Raw genomic sequence first — 22,911 nt, 5'->3', positions numbered from 1 at the left:
AAAAACTGCAGAGTATTTCATCACATCGATGTCCTCCAAACATAAATCACATTAACCCTCTTTTTGTGCAGAGTGACGGACACTTAAATGTGTATCAATCATAGCGTCCACTAGAATCATGAGAATCTGCAGGGACACATATGGTGTGGATAATGAATAATTCCTTGTAAACAGACTACCTGCCAGTCATACATCTCGCAGACAGGAGATTGTGAGAAACTAGAGAACAAAATATACGCGGCCACATCATTTATCTTCATTCCTATAATTCACAGTGTCAGTGTATGTCTTGGGCAGACAGTTAGGATGCTATTAGACACCTGTGCATTTCAAATAAAGCAGAGTCTCCTCCAGTGCTCTATGATGTGAACAGTTTTTTCATACTGATTAAGGACATGCAGTCAACAAGAGAAGAAGAAGAAAAAACAAAATGGCGTTGTGAAGATGATAAACAAACTTGCTTACACTGTACATGTAACTAATCTATATGTCATATGTCAAACCGAGTTACATGCTATAGTTGTATAACGATCATAATGAGAATTAACTAATTGGAAAAAAATGACGTAATTATATAGCAATCTGGAGGAGCATGCCCTCCGGGTCAGTAGATGGCAGAGTGTGCATCTGGTGGTTTGTTACAGAAAGACACGAAGAAGAAACCGAAGCGGAAGAGACGTGGCACATAAACACAGAGAGGAAGGAAGCAGCTCGCTGCAGTGAAGTTTACCGATGACAGCTTCTGGGGAAGCCTTCTACGTGAATCTGACAAGGAAGCTTCAATGACTGTTGGACAACATTACCTGAAGCGAACGGGACTGGATTAAAGTCTGAGTGACAGGTAACGTGTAGTTATTAATCATTTGCGTTGGAACTTCCTCAACTCGACCAGCTAGCTAGCTAGCTTAGCTTAGCTCGCTCACCTCACCTGACAACTTTCAGCTAAGGGAGCAGCTAATGTTAGCTCAGATACACGTCTGGAAGGAGCTGCCTGGAGGTGATTACACGGTGTTGAAGAAGTTAGAGCAGAACATCGGACTCCTGACCACCGGAATGTGTCACGTTGCGTCACGATAACTTATGTCAACTTCTAATTCACCCCAACAGACGCTGTGTGTGACGTAACTAGCTTGTTAGACATGTTAAACATGTTGGAATGTTGATGACGATAACGTGGCAACGCTTTGACTGCCAACATTGCTGCTGGCCTCATTTGGGATTTGATCCATCAAAAAATTGTGACATGGCAACCAGGGCGATTTAACATGTATAGCCTGCTATATTATGATGACGAGAACCCTGGAAATGCTTCCGAGTAGGCGATGTGGCTTACATGCTCTGTCACAGTGCATTTCGTTTTGTTTTGCAGTATATACATTTTCGGTCAGTTTTTCTGAAAGATCGAGAAACAAAAAAATCAGACCTGAGGGTTTGTGTTTGTCTAAAGTAGGTGCTCTATCAAATTGATTTCATCAAATTAGATACTTGAAAAATACAGGTACTTAATCACACTGATTAGCAGAATGGCCTGATTGGTCAAATGCAATTAGTGTGTGTGTGTGTGTGTGTGTGTGTGTGTGTGTGTGTGTGTGTGTGTGTGTGTGTGTATTTGACCAATCCTTGTTGTTTGACCCCCATGTTAAGCAGTTGTCTAGATCTTGTTTCTTCCCCCTAAGAAACATTAGCAAACTGAGACCTGTACTATCAACAGCTGAATTAGACATGATCATACATGCTTTCATCTCTTTTCGTATTGACTATCGTAATGAACCTTTCTCCTCTCTCAGAAAGTCTGTGATTAACCGGTTGCAGGTAATCCAGAATGCTGCTGCTAGAATACTGACGAGGACAAATAGACGGTCTCACATCACCCCCATACTCGGGTCTCTTCACTTGCTCCGTGTAGAGTATAGGATTAACTTTGACGTCATTTAGAAACCAACTAAAGACATACCTGTTTACACTGGCGTTTGGTTAAATACATGCTTTATGGCCTGCTTTTCATCTGTTTTTATTCATTTATTTTCTTTATTGCTCATATTACTCATGTCGGGAAGCTTAAATATGTCAACAGTGTCTGGGGATATTTCAGGCTGTCACTCAGGGGAAATGGGAAGAGATAAAGTCATGTCAATGTTTGCCTCTATTGTGTTGCCACAGGATGCATCATTTCAGTGGAAACCGTTTAGTTTAATTAACTTTTGCTAGTAAATGAAGACAGAATCTTCTTGCTTCTGGCTTCTCGTGATAAACAGCAGGACAGATTGTAATTTACAGAATGACGACAACAAGGATCCTCAGTCTGTATTTTTGTTGTTTACATTCATAACAAACCTGCTTTGTTTTTACGCAATGCAGCTAATGTGGCTATGGGTCTCTGCAAGTGTCCGAAGAGAAAGGTGACCAATTTGTTCTGCTTTGAACATCGTGTCAATGTGTGCGAGCATTGCCTCGTCTCCAACCACAACAAGGTCAGTGAGTGAATACGTATCACACAATTTATGTTTGGGCAAAACTTGTAGCATCACATGACACTTCTGTATTTTCACTTGGTGCCCTACAGTGTATCGTGCAGTCATATTTGCAATGGCTCCAGGACAGCGATTACAACCCCAACTGTACTCTGTGTAATACTCTACTGAATGCTCAAGACACCGTTAGGCTGGTCTGCTATGGTAAGAGTTTCAGGAAGTTCAACAGCATTTCAATAAACATATTTGTCCACTTCCTGTTAGTGGTGTCTAGAAATGGAAAAACAACATGATGAATAAAATTGTAAAAAAAAAAAAGACACCCCACCATTGTTGCTGTGACGTAAAGCTGTTTTTTTGTTTCCTTCCACAGATGTGTTTCACTGGTCCTGTCTTAATAGCTTGGCCTCTCGGCTGCCCCTCCATACGGCTCCAGCGGGATACCAGTGCCCCACCTGTCAGGGTTCAGTGTTTCCCCCTTCCAACCTTGCCAGCCCAATTGCTGATGTACTGAAAGAACAGCTGTCATCTGTTAACTGGGCTAGAGCCGGTTTAGGGCTGCCGCTGGTAAGGGCCTTTTAATGCTACATTATGATCTCTAGACCATTAGATAGTCTTCCAGTCTCTGTGTTCTACTTGTATTGAAATGTCAAATCATACAGATGTCATTTTGTAAGATATGAATAAGATGTCATGTTCGACTGACAGATTGAAGAGCCCGTTGGGGTCCTTGAGGAGACCACGGCGAATGATGTCACTGACTATACTGACTGGTCAACATTTGACGGTGAGCCTTAATGTTTACTTTTTGGAAAATTACAACTTCTTTTCTAGCTGTTAATTACACACTATCATTTAAGTGGTTTAACCAAACTCTTTTCTTTTTTTCCTTTCCACAGCCCAAGAACAAAGCAACGTTTACCCCAGCCACGCTTATAACACCAGCCTCAACCCACCACCAAATCCTGTCCCACCTCCAGCACAGGAAGATCTCGGAGGTCCTCGTAAAAATGGGGACCCAAATATGCAGGAGCACGCTGTTGTCAACTTCACTAATGACGCTAGCCGTGACACAATTACACTACACACAGGTAAAGTAATGGAAAGCCCTCTGAATCGCTCACTTACTGCTCTTAGTAATGCTCGTCTTTCCTTAAGAGCCCTAAAAGTAAGAAATTATTGTTGGGTCACTGAACATTTAACATTCCGTGTTGCCTTCCATCTTAATAATTCGTTGTTATTCTCCAGCATCGTCACCAAGAAAGATCTACGACACGCGGGACATCGGCCATAGCTCTGTCACACAGATTGACATTGACGATGACAAATACCGACGGCGTCCAACATTAAGTTGGTTTGCTCAAATTCTGAAGTTAGTACCATGACCTGTTGTGGAACTCTGTGTTATTGCGCTGCACTACAAACAAATCACCATGCAAGTGTCACTGTGATCCCAATTTTTTTGTCATTTTTGTTACCATTTCAGAAACCTCACAGGTGGAAAGCGGACAGCTCTGTCCTGGAAGCAGCGGGTCTTCATGCTCCTCGTGGTCGGAGTTCTGGGATTCTTCACGTTGATAATCATCATGGCTAAACTTGGCCGTGCCTCCGCTGGCTCCGACCCAAATTTAGATCCTCTTCTTAACCCCAACATTCGTGTGGGGAAAAACTGATAACAAGCATTGATTCCTTCTTTACCTTCTGTGTTAGACAATATATGCCTGTGTAGAACGAGCTGGAGTGGGACTTTCTAATACGTGGTTAGCCCAGCAGAGGGAGCCGTTTACCAAACTTAAGTGGAAAAGAGAAAGAGACGCTGTACCTTTTGTTTAAGAATGGATGCAATCTCTGGCATCACACGCGACACAGACCATAACAAATCTCACAACATTCACAAGTTTCCTGGGATCCAAGCAAAGCAACCCGCAAACACCCAGGGTGACCAACACCAGGTGCAAATAGAAGCAGGATCCGGCAATTGTTGCTCTAATGCTGAAGAGGGGTAGTATTTATATTTTCAAATCCATCTCTAATTTGTCAGTGATCTTTGTAAGTTGATTTTTATTTTTTAAGTTCAGCAGAAACTAAATAAACGTAGCTGACAGAAAGGTCAGTGTGTATGTGGCCCGCAGCCAAAACGTTCAATAATGTTCACATGTTCATAACCTGACTCCACCTGCTGATTTGATTTGAGCGGCCGCTGAGTGTTTTCTCCTTTTTAGAGAAGATGTGGCCCTCACAACATGGAATCATATATGCCCCACAGAAAATTAATACATAACTATTTATGGGTGTCTGCATTACTTCTGAAATTGAGTGCATTGCTTTTAAATTTGTGATACATACTGTATGTACATTTTCCTGATGTTTTTTGACTGTCTATTAAATGGGAATACTACAGAATGTCAGTATTACAACGGTTTTTCCAAGTCAATGAAACGTGACCATCTACTGCTGTGCATTGGCAAAAATAGAGTGAAGAATTGCTGAGATGCCAGTTGTGTTTTGCATTTTTCAACGAGAATAAATAATACTATGTCATAAACCATTATATGTGCGGGAGCTCAAACAAAAAGGGTGTGTGGTAGCATTGATCTGCTGCTAGACTCTGTTTGCAAAGCAGTGTTTGAACTAAAGTAACAACATTAATGTATGATCACTTAAAACAAAGAACTGGAGGAAAGACGGCAGGTAACCACTCTTACTCACTGTTCTAGTATCTCACCAGGGCAAGACACTGCTAATATGTCTGTCTTCAAATAAAATCAGAATTACATTAAAAGATAATGCATGTTTGTACCTTATTTCGACGGTGGCTGATAAAAGTAAAGATTTAATTCTGATGCATTAAGCTTTCGACCACCTTAGAATAGCTTGCAGGCATCACCGCCTCGTGGGATAAGCTGCATAATGATTCGTTTCTATCAAGTTCATGTTCGTTTTGTGAGCCCAACACGCAGTTCAAACTCCATCAAAATGTATTTGTTGGCAAGTGTTCGGATGGCCAGCATTGTGAAACAACGCCATGGTGAACTTCAGAAGGCAAAGGAGACTGTTGTATTTTTTGTGAAAACCACCAACAAGGAATTAGACAGAAACACATCTCATGCCCAAACATGTATGTGTATGATGTAGGGCTGGGCGATATATCAATGCTATATTGCCAATGTAATATGACACTAGATATCTTTTTAGATTTTGGATATCGTAATGTTGCGTAAGTGACTTCTGGTTTTAAGAGTGCATCTCCTGATGGGACAGAGACCAAGGTCAGGCCTGTGTCCTCTCTGCAAGTCCTACACTCTTCACTATACAGTAGTATTCACTAATCTATCTTATAGGTCACACTCGTCCTCATGCTTTCATCCTCATTAATATAATACAGCAGCTGGCATTTAAAACCTCACAGGTTCACAAACCGATAGTATTTTACAGAGTTCACAGCAAGTGCAAGTGCACGCAGAGGTCATGCAGTATCTCACAAATACTAAAGTATTTTACTGAAAGCATAGCAATAATGTGCACGTGATCATCATCAATCATCACTGGACATCCCATATGATGTAACTTGGTCCCATGCTGTCCTGCCTTGTCATAACCCCCCCCCCCCCCGCCCCCCTCCAAGTGTATACATGTGTTGTGGGTACTCGTCGATACGTCACGTGTGAACGCTAGTTGCCTCATCTAACTTTCCATTGCGTTCGCCAAACAGTCATAGCAGTGTGGGTTTGCCATTGATTGTCGGTGCGTCGGTCTGAGCCACATTGCATTGATGCGGGGAAACGTGCCAGCGGCAATGACTGCTGCAATGATGCTCTGCAAAATGACAAGGAGGATGAAGCAGCTCTGGCACTTATATGCACCACCAAGCTGCGGTTATCTTGTCTGACTTGACATGTAAGAAAGCGGTTGAGGCCGTGAGTGGTCCAGTATAACGTCACATGCCATGTAATGTGTAATTGCCTTTGTCACTCTATTGGAGTTCAATGTGCTTCTCAACTTTGAGTTATTAGATTGCCCATTGCATTGACATAATAGGGACATCCTGATCAATAACGTAACACTCTGTAGTTACGTGCATACTGTAGGAAGCACGGGTCCTCTGCTCTGGTCTCATGATAATAATCACAAGTGGAAAAGAAAAAATATCTCTTTGTGATGAACTGTTTGAGCTTCATAGTTCTTAGCTCAGCCTTTTTTGCCCCAGAGTATTTTCACATGAACGAAGCGACTGTATCATATTCCGACATGTATTTTGTGAATGTTTACAACTTAAGCAACACAAGAGGAGGTGACATCTGACACCCACCTACCGTCATGCCTAAGGTTATACGGGCTCGCTTCAACAGAACATTTTTGCTCTTTTGGATGTTCCACACTAAAGGGACCCCTGTACAAGCTGAGGGATGAATGCTTGAGGCCAGGGTGTTTTGGCTGGTACAGTCACTCAGAGAAATCCATATACCATTATGTGCTCAGGACATCTAACACATTATAATATCACAGAGATTTGCTGAAATTCTCTGAAAAGCCAAACTGTAAACATCATGTTGTAATTGGAGTGGTTTATTAAACAAACAACTAAAACATTCTTCAGCGAATTTGAAGAAATATTTAGGATCCCTTTGATATCTTTCATCTTGCTACCATTGTCCAAATAGTCATGAAATGGAAACAGAATGTTTATTTTTTAAAGAGTGTGAATGTGAATACATTCATGTTTGTATGTATAGTTTATACAAATGTACAGTGTGTGTTGATCATCTGACTGTTGTATTTGAAGTTATACTATACGTACAGTACAGAATGTTACTCTTTCATCTTTGAAATACTTGCATAAGCCGTCATGTGCAGAACAGCGTACAGTGAATTTGATACAGTTCAAAGTAGCTCCGTGCAACAAGTGCCCCCTCTGTCATTGGATGGCACAGGAGTATATATTGATGTGTCCGTGTGTGTTGTGCCTCCCAGTTCAATTAGACGGCGCATCACTGAGAGAGAGTTATTGTGTTTCAATGAACGCCACCGCTTGTCGTATTCACGAGGCTTCTTTGAGGACGTAAGTACAGACGTCGGCTGCATGGTAAAATAATAGAGTTCACCTCTCTGTAGCAGCTTTCTGAACTAGACTTATCTTGCATTAACAACTTAGTGAGTGAAATGTTGCATAGCGCCGCTTATGAGCTGCATTTTGCACAAAAGTCTGCATGTGATTACTTTCAACATTTGATTTTCACTGCCTTAATTAGCTTTCACGAGGGAATTATAATGCATTTATAATGCGTCGTGACTGCACTCAAAAATACACTTCTGAAATCATGTTGTGTCGAAAAACGTTATAGATGTGTCTTATAATTAATACTGTAAGTGCAAGTGTCTTATGGATGCTCCAACTAGAGGTTGACTTACAATACATTATGACTACCTGAACCCCTTCTATGCACACCTCAACAATCTACTGTAATAAGTCATAGTGTGCTATAATAGTCCGGGCAGTTATCACTGAATGTGCTGAGTAAAGTGAAGTAAATATTGATGCCTCTATAATAGCGCATGCTTTATCATAACGTGAATCTCAGGGTGTAAAACCTGTATGATTTATTCAAAGTAATTATACTATCACTTATAATGCAGTAGATTATTTTAAATGCATGCCAATGCATTACTCTTTTCTCACAACCAACAAAGAAACGTTACGATAAATCATATCTTATTACAGATGCATCATTATGTGCTTAACTTTTCTAAACCCATGCAATGATAATTTTTGATACTGCATGCTTTTTTATTCACTATAACTATGAGTGCTTCCTCCAGTTGATTGTTGATGTGTGTATAGGTGAGTTTAGGTTGTCATAATGTATTACAAACCCATCAGTCAACCCATCAAGAGCATCCTTAAGACACAGATGATTCATACTGTTTTATGACTGTTGATATAACGCACCAGAGGGCGTTATGTGTGTTAGTGAGAGTAGTCATGAAACCATATAAATGCACTTAAATAAATCACTTTGAACGCCCTCATAATGCTCTATAGATGTGGTCTTCATGGAAAGTGTTACCATGAGGGTTTTAATACTTTAGTACAAGTGAGAAATGATGTGCAAAAAGCTGACCAGCAATCCTGTTACTGCTAATAATACTGTTGCATTCAGTAGTAGTACTGATCACGTAATAATAGTGTGAATTAAAATGTAAGTATTGCCATGTTTCTAGTTCTGTAGTTGGACAGTAGTCCCGGCACACTGAATGATGTACCATTTCCCCATGCAGGGATCAATATCGTGCCAGTTTTTGTGGACGACTCTCAGCTGCAGGCGGCAGTTGACGGAGAATTACTTCACAACTTTTACATCTTCATCCGGACACCAGAGGCGTCAAAAACCACAAGACTGAAAATGAGCGACCATCAAGAAAAAGACCACAAGCACAGAAAGTCCGCTAACTCTAAATCTCAGCAAATAAAGCACCATCACCAAAATCAAGGTCGTCATCATCGTCCAAAGTTGCATCATCAGTCCGATGACAATGATGGCTATGAGTACGTTTAAAAAAGAAAATTGTGTTAGTTTTTACATTAGAAGGATTAAAGTAGCAGATATGTATTTTTTTGTGTTTTTGATTTGTACATTTGATCTGCTATTACAAAAATAATTACCATTATCGTGAACTATTGGTATCCAATGTGTGTTTAACGCTCGTGTTTCCTCTCTAAAATAGCACCCACTCAACAACGGAGGACAACATCTTCAGTGATCATCCACCCGACCTTCAGCGTCACAGGGATGAAGACAAGACTCCTCTTCCTCACCACTGCCATCAGAAGAAAAACCATCGGCATGTTTCTCTTTCAGAAACTCGCCATAGTTCCTCAACTGGTTCCTCCTCTTCCTCCTCCCCTTCTTCTTCCTCTTCTTCTTCTCCATCAACACCTTCCTCCTCCTCCTCCTCCTCCTCCTCCCCATCCTCTTCCTCTTCTTCTTCTTCATCACCGTCCTCTTCTTCTTTTTCCTCCTCCTCCTCTTCAACGTCTTCCTCGAGCCTGTCCTCTGAGACCAGCAGTAAGGGTTCAGATAGACGTTCACTGAAGAAGCCCCAGCATTCCCAGTCTTGTACCGACATTTCCAGGAAACACAAGTACTTTGAGGAAGAAGACAACGACACGGCTCCGTTGATAGAGAGACGAGGTCGTCAAAACAGGCGCTCTGCCAAGCAGCAGAAAGGCAAATCCTCTCACAACGGCTCCTCTCACGGCACCCTGAAGAACACCCCGAGGACTAAAAGAGGGTCAAGAGATGAAGGAAGTTTCCGCAAAGCCAAATCAATGGAGGCTCTCTCTGGAGCCACAGAGAGAGATTGGCATGGAAATGAAGATGAGATTGAACAGGAGAGGAGGAAAGGTGAAGCCAGGCAGAACTTAATGAAGGAAAAGAAGAAGTTCTCTGCCTTCCTGAATGAGATCACTCGGCAGGTTCTCAGCCCGATGAGACTCACCACCCTTGGGGTTACGAATGCACAGAGACCCTGCAGTCCGGGTCCGGTGTCTGTTAGAGCCTCGAAAAGAGAAACCAGCTGCGAAACCCAGCGGCAGCAGAGGAGTCGCCACGGCAGCGCAGACTCAATGCGCTCCAGGCGCTCCTCCTGCCGCTCTCCCTCTCAATCGCTCCGTCACCGATCCTCAGTCTCCGACCGTCGCCTGAAGAGATGTGACTCGCGGTCTCAAACCTCCCATTCAGCGTCTTGTGAGCACAACCACCATCACCACGGACACCACCACAGTCCTCATCATAAGGATCACCACTATGGCGACCATCACCATGGTGACCATCACCACAAGAACCATGACGGTACATCCCATCGCCATCACTCTGGAGACCATCACCATGGGGACCATAATCATGGAGACCATCACCATGGAGACCACCGCAGCCCAAATCACCAACACGGTGAGCATCAACACCATGGCAACCATCATAGATCTTCTCTTCACCATCACCATGGAGACCACCAAGGCCATGCTCAAAAGCATCAACATGGCAACCAGATTACAACTGATCACCATAAAGGTCACCACACCCCAGCACATCACCATGGAGACCATCACAGTTCAGGTCACCTGCATCACCATGGAGACCACCACAGTGAAGCTCACTTGCATCACCATGGAGACAAGCACAGTCCAGACCGTCAGCATCACCATGGAGACCACCACAGTGAAGCTCACCATGGAGACCACCACAGTGAAGCTCACTTGCATCACCATGGAGACAAGCACAGTCCAGGCCATCAGCATCCCCATGGAGACCACCACAGTGAAGCTCACCTGCATCACCATGGAGACAAGCACAGTCCAGACCGTCAGCATCACCATGGAGACCACCACAGTGAAGCTCACCATGGAGACCACCACAGTGAAGCTCACTTGCATCACCATGGAGACAAGCACAGTCCAGGCCATCAGCATCACCATGGAGACCACCACAGTGAAGCTCACTTGCATCACCATGGAGACAAACACAGTCCAGACCATCAGCATCACCATGGAGACCACCACAGTGAAGCTCACCATGGAGACCACCACAGTGAAGCTCACTTGCATCACCATGGAGACAAGCACAGTCCAGGCCATCAGCATCACCATGGAGACCACCACAGTGAAGCTCACCTGCATCACCATGGAGACAAGCACAGTCCAGGCCATCAGCATCACCATGGAGACCACCACAGTGAAGCTTACCTTCATCACCATGGAGACAAGCACAGTCCAGGCCATCAGCATCACCATGGAGACCACCACAGTGAAGCTCACCTTCATCACCATGGAGACAAGCACAGTCCAGGCCATCAGCATCACCATGGAGACCACCACAGTTCAGACCATAAGCATCACCATGGAGACCATCAGCATCACCATGACGACCATCACAGTTCAGGTCACCTGCATCACCATGGTGACCACCATCAACATCACCATGGTGACCACCATCAGCATCACCATGGAGACCACCACAGTCCCGGCCATCAGCATCACCAGGGAGACCACCATCGCCCTGGCAATCAGCATCACCATGGAGACCATCACCATGGAGATTACTATAGCAAAGGTCGTCACCACGGACATCCACCCGAATCACATTCCAACGAGCCTCCCTCCAAAAACACTGACCTGGACCCCGACACATATTTAAAGAGGCGGTCCTCTGGCGGCCCCCCGTCCCACCCCGGGAAGAAGGAGTCTCCCAGCAACACCAGCAACACCAGCAGCCCCTCCAGTCGTGACGAGGAGCAGACGAGCTTCACGGGCCCATCGCTACATAAAGTACGGCCTTTCTCTTTGAGTTACTCCGTTCATGAAGTCATTATTGGAAAGTCAATAGTGGTCCTTGTTGTACACGCTTGATTAACTGGTTACGTCATAATGTTCCACTCATTTGCTCGTCTATTGATTTAGCCCCGTGTGCGTGTCACAGTGCACACTAGAGTAGTTATTACAGAACAATAGATTTGCAATCATGACCAAACTAATGGTAATCAAGTTGACATTCCCAAGTGATGTTCTTTATTCTTCTTTCAATTTCCAGGTCATCTTTTTCACTTTATTCTTTGGGCATCGTCAATAATATTTCAGATATTTCAGAAGTAACGTTTTTTCCTTTCATGCAGGAAAAGGCACATGAACTTGGTAGAATCATGTAAGTGTGAATTATTTTGGGGTTTTTAACTGGAAATGGTCCAAGTGACAACCATGATTGTGATATTGTACGTAGATTAATTGGAAACACGCATATTATTCTGGATGTGAATAGAAAACACTGACCTGTGTAATTTTATTGAGAGTATTGAGAGCAAACAAAAGAATTAAGAATTATTAAATGAATTCCTCTGACGCTCATGTTTCTCTGCTGTGTATATGTGACAGGGACCTCCAGGGGCAGAATGAAGGTCTGCATCACAGCCTGCTGAAGACAGCAGTGAGGATGGAGTGTTTAGGAGAGGAGTTCATAAGCAGCCAAAAGCTTCTGGAGGCAGAACTTCAGAAGACACGCATTGAGCTGAGCAGCCTCACAGAGAAGTTTAAGAGGTAACGACTGCACAGGCAACACTTTGTGTTCCTCTAATAGAGTTTACTGTACACAATTACACACCCATCATTTGAGTCATCTTCATGTTTACTAAGGAGACTTCACCAATAGGAAGAGATCTGAAAGAATCGAATCAGTATGAACAGCGATCGGCACTATTGTCATCTCTGTTTTAACGCAATTAATACATATATCTTACTTAACCTCATTCGATGTGCATGTATACTGCAATACATTATAACTTATCTCTCTTTGCCTGTGTCTTCTTTCTTCAGACTACATGACAACTGCTCCTCCACACAGCAGACGAATCATCTCCTAGAGCAAAAGCTTCATTCAGTGGTGAGATTGGAAGCATCTCTGTGCTCCTTTTGCGGGAGCATGATTCTCCAGAAACGTGAAAATGATTGTAGAAGCACGTTTTGAGACGCGCAAGAGTCTCTTCTGACTGAGTTATAAAACTTGGCTGATCAGTGACTCCTGGGTGGGGATATTCTGATGTAAATTCCCCACTTCCTGAAGGTTTACCTGTGACAACTGTGCTTCATGTGCTTTCTGTGTCAGGCTCAGAGTATGGAAGGAGAACGTGAGAGGTTGAACCAGCGTATTTCAGCACTGACAGAGCAGATCGCTGATGCAAAATGTGCCAACAGTGAGGAAACATTCAGTGTAAGATCTTTTACTTCCCTCTTAAAGTTGAGGCAAACTAAACTTTTGTGGCTTCACACAGGCATTTGTGAAGACATGACACAAATAGACAATCCAAAACAGGATTCAGCTTCAGTATGATTTTCATTACACATACAGAAACCTTTTCTTTATTCTTTGCGTCATTCAATCAATAAACTGATCCATTTCTAACCTCTACTTACCGTAGGTTACATCAGTGCTAAACAAGACTGAACTTCATTTTCAGTCAGATGATGCCGTTAATCAGATGGTTCCTCCCATCACTCCCCCTCCGGCACAATTCATGGACAGCCATAATAACTACGAAAAGGCCAAAACCGGCGGGCAGGATCAATCTCTGGGGCCAGTTCCAGAGGAGGAGGAATCTGACTGGTCCGAAAAGGGAGACGAGACCCCGCGATTTATACTGAAGGGGTCGAACAGAGGTCCAGTGTGGAGACACTGGGAAGCGGACGTGGACAAAGACAGCGAGTCAGGGGGTGAGGAAATTGCCAGGCAACACTCTCCATGCCCAGTGCAAGGACCTCATCTCCAGTTCACCATTCACAACAAGAACCTGTTCGGCGGCTTGACAGGTGAGGGCACGTACAAGATCACCACAAGTCCGAACCTCGGCTCCGCCATCCTGATCCGGTCAGCTAGCTTGGAGGAAATCCCTCTGGCTCGCCACCATATGCAGAAGGAGCTGCGAGGCACGGAGGCCATGATGGACCTCCACCACCAAGGGCACGAAGCTATCGAGGATTTAGATAATGAGATCATTCATCACTGGAGATCAAGCAGCGACCGGCCGATAGAAAGCAGGACATCGGAGACGGAGAGCAGCCTGGCCGGCCTGGAGACAGCCGAGCGGATGCTCAGTCAGTTCATACGTGGGTCGCAGCCCGCTGAAGGGCGAGGGCGCGGCCGGACAGGAGGGATTTCAGACGAGCTGTTGAAAGGGGAGCGAACACAGCTGTGACAGAAACACGAGTGCACTGCTCACTGTGTCTGAAATCCTCAGTTACTTTGATCTTTATTTAGTCTAAACAGTTCAAAAGAAGCTCTTTTTCAGTGGCTCGGTGGTTCAGCCCCTCTAATTAACATGTGGTTTGAGGAGACTTAACCTTTGAGTCGAAACTGTGAGAAGTACTGTTTTCAATTTGTCTCAAACTTTTCAGACAGCACATTGGGCTCCCTCAGTTGTTGTATTTCAAATCTACACTTAAATAGACACATATTTGCAGTTTTCAACAAGCCCATAAAGCATGAGATGAATAACATAATGTATTTAAACATAAATGATATTTTTTATGTACCTTGAAACATCCTCTACAGCTTAGATTTGGTCGTTTAATGGAAAATGTGAATGTATATTTTTGTTTTATATAAACAGATTCAGGCATTTCCTTACCCGTTTGCTTTATTGCATATAGCAGTATGTATACATATATTGTGTATTTATTGAGTAGGTACCCATGCATTGTTGAATGCATTGTTTAATGCTATTTACAAAAAGTGTTTTGCATAATCTAAAAAAAACATCCCAAAATATTGGAGAAGAAAAGGTTTTTCTGTGTTTTCCTGCTCATCAACTTTCCTGTTGTAAAATAGTCTTAGCATGTACTATATCAACTATTTTATACTTATAAATACAGTTATGAAATAGCTTTAAATATGTGCATATGAAAACTATTGTCCTGTGTTTGTGCAAAACATGTATTCACTCTAATGAACCTACTTGCAATTAAACACATTTCACAAAATTATGTAAATGTAATCCATATAACTCTGTTCATGTAATATTTAATAAACCAAATGAAGAAACAAAAAGGCATGAATTGAACTGCCTACATTTGTTCTACTTAATGGGAGACAGATCTAGGGAGGAATCTTTCTAAAAGAAGTTACAAGGTGATGGGTGAATGACCAGGGACAATGTTAGAAAGAGTGGTCATCAACTACATTTATAGCCTGTCATGTAATAATTATGTTTAATTTAATGACAGGATATATATACATATATATATATATGTATATATATATGTATATATATGTGACTAGACACACCACCTGTTGAGCAGGAAGAACTCACAGAGACTGGAAAGTGTGGGCCCAACTCTCCCTAAAGGAGGTCATTGAGATTTGTAACGGTAAAATGTACCCTACCCTACAGTTGAGTCTTTTAAAGCTGAAATGATGAACATCGTAATACCAGAACTTGTCTATGAAATCATGTATTCCCTGTGCAGAGAAGAGGCACCGTTACACAGAGTCGCTATGAGTCTGGTCAAGGATGCAGTCAGAGTGACATCTTACAAAGGCATTTATATACAGAGATCAAAGGTTTGTGTACAAACTGTGTTAAAATGTACAAGTTTAATTCTACCCATACAATGTTGTGACATGTATCACATAAATAGCCTATGCTAAGCAGACTAACTAGCAGCAGTAAACATGATAAAGGAACTAGAACCAGTGTCAGGGTGGAAAAAAGAGCCTCATCGTGCTGAATTCTGCGGACAACCCAAACAGGAAATAAAGAATATCAAAATAAGATATTATGATCAAATATAGATCAGAATGTATTCATCTGAATACATATCTCATTCTTTTCATCTCAAATTGACAGTTTATGTGTGCATTCGAGGACAAGTGTAGCTCCGTTATTGGCTTATCGTCATATCCATCACCCTGTCAGGTTTAATTTGTTTTGTCGTCCTTGTCCCGCTGCGTGAGTGATGGATGCTGAGCAGACAATGGCCTGGATTCACAGACCGCTTTAATAGGATAGGTAGGCATTAGTGTTAAGACGCTCGCAGCATCCAGGGTTGCCAAATCCAGTGTGCCAAATCCACTGTGTGGCACACTGGATGGTACATAGTGGTCGGTGGGGACAGCTGGACATTTTTTCTGGACTTTTTGGGGAGACAAATAAGGTGAGTTTTGATGCACTAACATTTGTTTAATTTCATTTTTAATTTAATTGGCTTGTGAAGCTGTCAAACTTTATTCTCCGAGGATTTCGCACTAACCTCTCCTGACTTTTTATTTCTTGGGTCCAAGTTTGCTATATGAAAACGATCATCAGTGTGTTTTTAATTGTGCTCGCTCAGTTGCTACCGGTTTATTTTCCAAATTCAGTGTTGAATTTCAGTTTAGTCATCGTGCTGCCTCTGACCTCTCTTTCCTCCTGGCAGAAAACGCCCAGCATCGGCCCTCGTTGCCTCGTGGCTCTCCTTCCCCTACTCCCCCGGTAAGACTCGGATTCCCTCACTGCAACCATGGTGGTGATGAAGATGAAGTTCCCCTTTGAGAAAAGGGTGAAGCTAGCCCAGGGACTGTGGCTCCTCTCCTGGTGTGCCACAGTTGCCGGGGCTTTCACCTTCAGCTTGGGCTGCATCCTCAAGACGGAGCTCCGCAGGAGGGCAGAGGTACTCGAGCTTTACTGAAGCTTATTTCATTTAAATCCAGAGCTTTTGGGGTTTTTAACATGTACTGTGAGTTATCAACACATTGCAACAATCAATAGTGTAGTAACTTATAGTTTAATTGCAAAAGTCAGTAACATGATGTTGCTCAGTGTAACTATAAAGGATGATGTGCCTACTGGGAGGAAAACCAACAGATAACACATTAACCTGTAAACTCTAAGTTGTCCAATAAATACCTACATCGAGGGACAGCGTTTTTGGAAGTTGTAAGGTAGCACAGTTGATTGCACACTAAAGTACTGATTTACATGAATCAGAATCAGAATCAGCTTTATTGGCCATGTATGCATACAAGGAATTTGACTCCAGATTTCTCAAGATACATCCCCATGAATAGACTATATAAATATAAAACAAGAACAACAAAGTAGAATATTAAGTGTAAACAGAATGCACACCGAACAGATGCAAACTTTGCCTGTCTTACTTTTAAACGGTTGGTACACTCTTTTCGGGATAAAACACGGAAATGGGATGACGGGTCTTGAAAGGATTCATTAAATCTCATACGGTCAAAGGAGTGTCCTTGTTAGAGACCAACTAGAGGTAAATACACCTGTGACCCACTTTGGATCCTGACACGTTTAATAAACTCGTCTCTGTCAGTCTTAATCAACCTAATCCCTACTGCTGAAGGCCATCATCACAACTTTGCATTGATAACAAACCTACATAGTTTTTAGCTTATTTGAATGTATTCTATTTCCACATTTACGTAGTTTGAATAATTCATTGATTTGCAGCCTCAAAAACATCAGATTTGCACAACTATGCATGTCCAGCTATGATATTCACGCCATCTCAGGTGTTTTAAAAAAATAAAGTACCAAAATATTTATTTTAATTATAAGAATGTTGTGCATCCGAGGTCATGACAGTATTCTGTTTGCATGGCTGTAAAAAGTGTAAGTGTGAGTATTATGAGCGGGAAAAGAAAATAAAAAAATGACAGACATGCGATAAATTACAGAATATGAAGCTGAGAGAAATGTTCTCGTGTCATGTCCCGATGTATGATGCATTGAAGTTTACTCCACTGATTTTTTTTATTTTGCACTGAAGTACAATCTGTGTAATCAATGTAGTGAAATGCAAGATTCTGTATACTACTTAAAGTGTCTTCCAGACACCAAAATGATCACAAATGCTTCAGTATGCAAGTTTATTCAACTATTGTCTTCTCATTTTCCTATTTGAGAATTTCCAGACTTGTGGTTTGTGCGAAGATCCTCTGCAAAAAACTGTAAAATATGCTAATTTTGCGAACACTTTTGCACTTAATACGTAGTCTCATGCTGTATAACCGTACTAGATAATACTACGTTTAAGAAAGGACAGATAATAATTGCTTTCATATATGTACTTGCACTTGTTCATGTTTTTAACGGTGTACTTATGAATCCTGCCAGCACAATGTAGCCTGAGCGAGAGAATGACAACTGCTAGGTGCCCTTGAGCAACACAGCTGAGCCTCAACGGCTTGAAGTGAGCTGCTCAGTGCTCATTAAACTGTGATTAAACTGTGACTGACTGCAATGCTGCGGATGAAAATTATTAAACATACATGTAGGAGATCTCCCCTTAATAAATAAAGGTTGACGTCTCTCGAACAATCAAGTGTTCATCAACACACATATTGTCAAAACTCAACTAGTTTAAATTCAAGTATGTGAAGTCAGAGACAGTCACAACTAAACACCTATAAATGTCTGGATGTTCACCCTCTAGCAGCAACACATAGCTTCAAAAGCTTTTTAATAACTGTGGGGGTTTAGCAATTGATGTGCAACATGTATTTCCGAGTGAATTTTCGGGTAATTTTAGGCAAAAAGCCACAATACTTCTGTCAGGTACTTTTGTTGAGCGTATTTTCCCACAATTGTTGAAATATTATGCATCATTTGAACAAGGTATGTCCTAGTGTATGTTTCTTTACAGCAAACAAATAGAGTTTTTACTGATAACATTATTGTGTGACTCACTTCCAGGTAATGGATAACTCAGACATACATGTCGTGCCCAATACCCTCATGGTTGTTGGTCTGGCCTCTCTGGGTATCAACTACTTTGCTTCAAAGATCTGCCAGGATGCTCTGGATGCCGGGCGGTTTCCTCGCTGGAAGACCATGCTGAAGCCCTATTTCGCTGTCTCTTGCTTCTTCACTGTCCTCATGCTGCTAGCTGTCATCATGAGCTATGCAATGAAGGGCAGCCTGGAGTCATCCCTGAAGGTTGGCCTGAGGAACGGCATCCGCTTCTACAAGGACACAGACACCCCGGGCCGCTGCTTCCAGAAACAGAACATCGATCGCCTGCAGATGGACTTTCAGTGCTGTGGAAACAACGATTTCAAGGACTGGTTTGAGGTCCAGTGGATCAGCAACCGCTACCTTGACTTCAGCACCAAGGAAGTGAAAGAGTAAGTTGTGCACAATATTGCAAGAATGGAGTGGGTTTCCCATCCTGAGAATGTGTATGGAAAAACAAGGACATCTGATTATTGTACTGTATCTGCAATCTAAAAACACATCTTATCACTTGTTTCCTCAGCCGCATCAAAAGCAACGTGGATGGCCGTTACTTGCTAGATGGAGTCCCGTTCAGTTGCTGCAACCCCAGCTCTCCACGGCCATGCATTCAGTCTCAGCTCACCAACAACTCAGCTCACTATAACTATGAATACCAAACCGAGGAGCTCAATATCTACCTCCGAGGCTGCAGAGAGGCACTGGTCAACTACTACATGGGCCTGATGAACACAATTGGGGCTGGAGTACTGTCAGTCTTCCTCCTACAGGTATACTTTGAAAAGAATCACAGTCATTTTACAGTCATTTCAGGCAGAGTTGTTTGAGCTAAAGGGAGATTTTAAATTTGGAATGGGTCCACATTGGCTTTTTGGGGACTTGTACAGCTACCAATTTGTTATAAAACCACATTCTAACATTGTGTCATGTCTTCAAAAGCACAAGAAATCCAATGTGCTGCAACAACCCACCATCCTGTATATACACTCACAGCATACGCAGGCGAGATGCAAAGTTAAAAATCTTATTTCATTCATGAGAATCCTGACTTGATTTAGAATAAACACCAATTGATTCCTCAATAAATTGGATCCTTGATGATGCTCTCTAATGGAATCTGCTTCTATGTATAACCTGCTCCCCCATCTCTCCACCTTCCTCCCTGCCAGGGCTCTGTGCTGGTGAGCCTGCGCTTCCTACAGACCGCCATGGAGGCAGTGGAGGGGAACGAGAACACAGAGATTGAGACAGAAGGGTACTTGCTGGAGAAATCGGTGAAAGAAACCGTCATGGAGTACATGGAACCTGTGATGAAGTTCTTCCTGCTCACAAACCAGGTGGAGGAGGGCACTCCTGGAAAGGAAGGAGGCGTCTAAGCTACAAATGATGTACACACATGTAAATATTTTTTACACACAGATAATTAGTTATTTGAATTTAAAAGCATTATATTAATCACAAATTTCTACGAATTTAAAAGACTTATAAATGGCATTTTTTATTGTCTGATCACCACCACAGATTAAGTGAATGTTTACGATATCACTTTTCCCATTCACATTCCATATGCTAAACTGATAGCCCCTGTTAATCACATGCTGTACGACATCACAAAAGATTCCCACAGAAGTTAATGTAAACTCATGATTTTTGAGATAATTGTCAATACACCTCCATTTAAAAGAAATTATTTAATGTATTGTTTTCTTTTGTTCTTTTAATGATGAGGCCACTAGACATGAGGCACTATGCTCTGCTGCGCAACAGGACTATGGGGCATAATATAACAGATGTTTTATTAAAGTTGGATGTTATTAAATGCCTTATGTTGTGGGTTCACTTACTGCTTCTTTTTTCTAACAGCATGCAGACATAGAAACACTTAAAATGTCAGATGTCCCCCTCCATAACAGGTTCTCCACGTTGCTAATTTCTCCCTGCCTCTCTTCTCCCTGCCAGTGAAAGGAATAGGATTATGAAGATTGATATTATCAATGTCAGTAATGCAGTGAAAGCCGTCAAGTGTGTCCTCTGTTCGACACCTTTGTTAAAGCTTTTAATCCCCTTTGTTAATACTCAACCTGCTGTCCTTGCAGTTAGACACCTGCGTCAGGTGGATGTAAGATGCAGAGAACTATACCAAGGCTTCTTTTGCTTATACAAAATGATACACATTGTACTGAACAAAAAAATATATTTTCAAATTTGTGTTATTTACCCATGTTCATGGGCGGCTCATTTGATATAAAGATACATATTCTACAGTGTCTCTAGAGACAAAATATTGCTTAAACTCTGGAATCAGTTTCTAATATTAACCGGTGTGAATAGCTTTATTAAAGGTCCTTTTAAAAACATGACAATGTCTTGAGTGATTTTCTGGGGATAGGCAGACCTCCTACGACTCAAAACAAGTACACCATATTTAGGTCTATCACCAATACAGATCTCAGAGGCTTCCCATGTTTTATTATTGCAAAATAGCCAATCTGTTCATCTTAATAGTATTTGATTATCTGGTTTGTAACCGTAATTGCTGTTATTCATGCATCCTTTTTCTGTGAAGGTATACTGATTAGGCTCACCACAAGATGTCCATTATTATTATTATTTATTAGAATTTTGAGGTTGTAGTTTACAACGACCTATGCATGATGATATCGTTAATTGCATGAGCGATAAGCCTAGATGGTATTTCTGTCCACCTGCAGGACAAAACAAACATGGTAATATGGTACAGCAACACCTAGTCCATTGGCTTCGAACAATAGGCCTACCATACATTATTACAAAGACTGGAGAGCACTTCTGTAGATGAGTCTGCTTATTACGTTCTCATAAAAACATGATTTAACTTTGGATTCCAACTTTTGTTTGTGAATCAATTTATCAGCAACAACCCATAACAGAGTTAGAAAACAGGTACATTCAAATGAATCCGCTGCCTGCGTAGGTACAGGCGCGATGACGTCAGTAACTGACAGCCACTATACGCGCTCTCGAATTCAACTGTTTAGTCCACTCATTTATGGGATCGTACCTTTTTGAACTTCTCCCGTGCAATAGCGTTCAAACCGTAAACAGTGGTCCGGTCAGTGTTCTTTCAAACGATCTCCCGACCAGTACTTTGGAGAATTTGCTCTTAGCTGTTTTAATGTCTACTTTATTAACGGAAAAGTGTTTTTTCCAAATCCTCCACGGTGACGTTCCCACCCATTAAAGGGCGGTTCAGAATGAGCGAATCGTTTTCCAGTGTCACGGTTGCAGCTGCCCGTGAAGCTAGTTGTAGACAACTGGCTCCCCGTAACCAGCGGTAAACAGCGAACCGTTGACTTGCTTTGGTATTTAGCCACGGTGTTTTCAAAACTAGCTCCCCAGCGCACAAGCAGCAAAAGGAGGGGGATTTACTATAACGTGCAGGTAGGTGGACAAACGGAGGTATTTGTTTCTCCTTGACTTGCTATACAGTATGTCAGACTGTAGGACAAAACACCTAAAGGGAGCTAACGCTAACTAACTACTAAAAGTGGCAAAAACGTCCTCAACTGATGCCTGAAACGTCCTGTAAAAGTATCACAATAATGTTTAGTGACCCTCTCAATGCGTTGGGAACATTAGCCAGCACGGTGGCTTCCCTTGCATTTTAGCTAAATAAATACATTTAGTGGCTTGAATAGTTCCCTGAGTTATTTCCACCATAGTTTGGGTTTATGTGAGCGTGTAACGACGGGACGCGGATGACGTTAGCTAACCTAGCTAGCTAGCTCTTGTACCAAGGGCCTCGGGATGGTGTCGTGGTGTCTCTGTAATTGCATCCTCTCTGTATTTAGGCCACTGTGTATCAATGCGCTTTGCCCTATTAATTGGCATATAAACGGAGCTTAGTGACGTTGACGGGTTGGGGCCACACGATGAGTGTCGTTCAACAGGGTGAGGTCAACAGTAGTCGGATGGGATGTTCTGCTTGTACAGGGTCTTTTCCAGTCTAACACCACGTGGTGGCGCAAGTGCATCGTGAGTCCTTGACTACATTAGCGTTATTACTTGTTTATTTGAACCATGACTGGATGTTTTTTGAATGTCAGCGAGGACAATAAACACTGCTAATATCTTGTCTAGTGAAGTCACCTCTGTAGCAGTTCTAGTAGGTCTTTCTTTGACTATT

General features: G+C 42.3%; 3 protein-coding genes across 3 annotated transcripts; all 3 read left to right on the top strand.

Moving 5' to 3' along the window:
* Window positions 1-767: 767 nt before the first annotated feature.
* zfpl1 (zinc finger protein-like 1) lies at window positions 768-5,216 on the top strand. Its single transcript, XM_079214555.1, has 8 exons — window positions 768-841; window positions 2,359-2,471; window positions 2,564-2,675; window positions 2,845-3,038; window positions 3,180-3,258; window positions 3,371-3,562; window positions 3,720-3,843; window positions 3,958-5,216. The coding sequence occupies exons 2-8, from the start codon at window positions 2,370-2,372 to the stop codon at window positions 4,142-4,144; spliced, it is 990 nt and encodes a 329-aa protein (XP_079070681.1). The 5' UTR covers window positions 768-841; window positions 2,359-2,369; the 3' UTR covers window positions 4,145-5,216.
* A 2,270-nt stretch (window positions 5,217-7,486) lies between these two features.
* Window positions 7,487-14,207, top strand: LOC306754002 (uncharacterized protein; the record flags this gene model as incomplete). The annotated part of the gene is given in 9 exon segments (XM_079237914.1): window positions 7,487-7,530; window positions 8,808-8,871; window positions 8,873-9,015; window positions 9,195-11,793; window positions 12,138-12,166; window positions 12,394-12,555; window positions 12,832-12,898; window positions 13,121-13,225; window positions 13,434-14,207. Coding segments are annotated over 9 exon segments (3,987 nt in total).
* Window positions 14,208-16,509: 2,302 nt separating this feature from the next.
* On the top strand, window positions 16,510-20,122 carry rom1a (retinal outer segment membrane protein 1a; the record flags this gene model as incomplete). Its single annotated transcript, XM_079237913.1, has 4 exons — window positions 16,510-16,659; window positions 18,708-19,138; window positions 19,270-19,516; window positions 19,916-20,122. 4 exons carry the CDS (start codon window positions 16,510-16,512, stop codon window positions 20,120-20,122), a joined length of 1,035 nt encoding a protein of 344 aa, XP_079094039.1.
* Window positions 20,123-22,911: the final 2,789 nt, after the last annotated feature.

The sequence above is a fragment of the Taurulus bubalis genome, assembly GCF_910589615.1.
Source record: "Taurulus bubalis genome assembly, chromosome: 2".
Classification (NCBI taxonomy): Eukaryota; Metazoa; Chordata; class Actinopteri; order Perciformes; family Cottidae; genus Taurulus; species Taurulus bubalis.
The sequence above is the reverse complement of the archived record's forward strand: the minus strand, read 5'-3'. Positions and strand labels throughout refer to the sequence as shown.

Coding starts and splice junctions, on each gene's coding strand:
- zfpl1 (XM_079214555.1), top strand. CDS start 2,370: ATGGGTCTCTGCAAGTGTCCGAAGAGAAAGGTGACCAATTTGTTCTGC. Junction 2,472..2,563: donor TCGTCTCCAACCACAACAAG/GTCAGTGAGTGA, acceptor GGTGCCCTACAG/TGTATCGTGCAGTCATATTT. Junction 3,844..3,957: donor TGGTTTGCTCAAATTCTGAA/GTTAGTACCATG, acceptor TTACCATTTCAG/AAACCTCACAGGTGGAAAGC.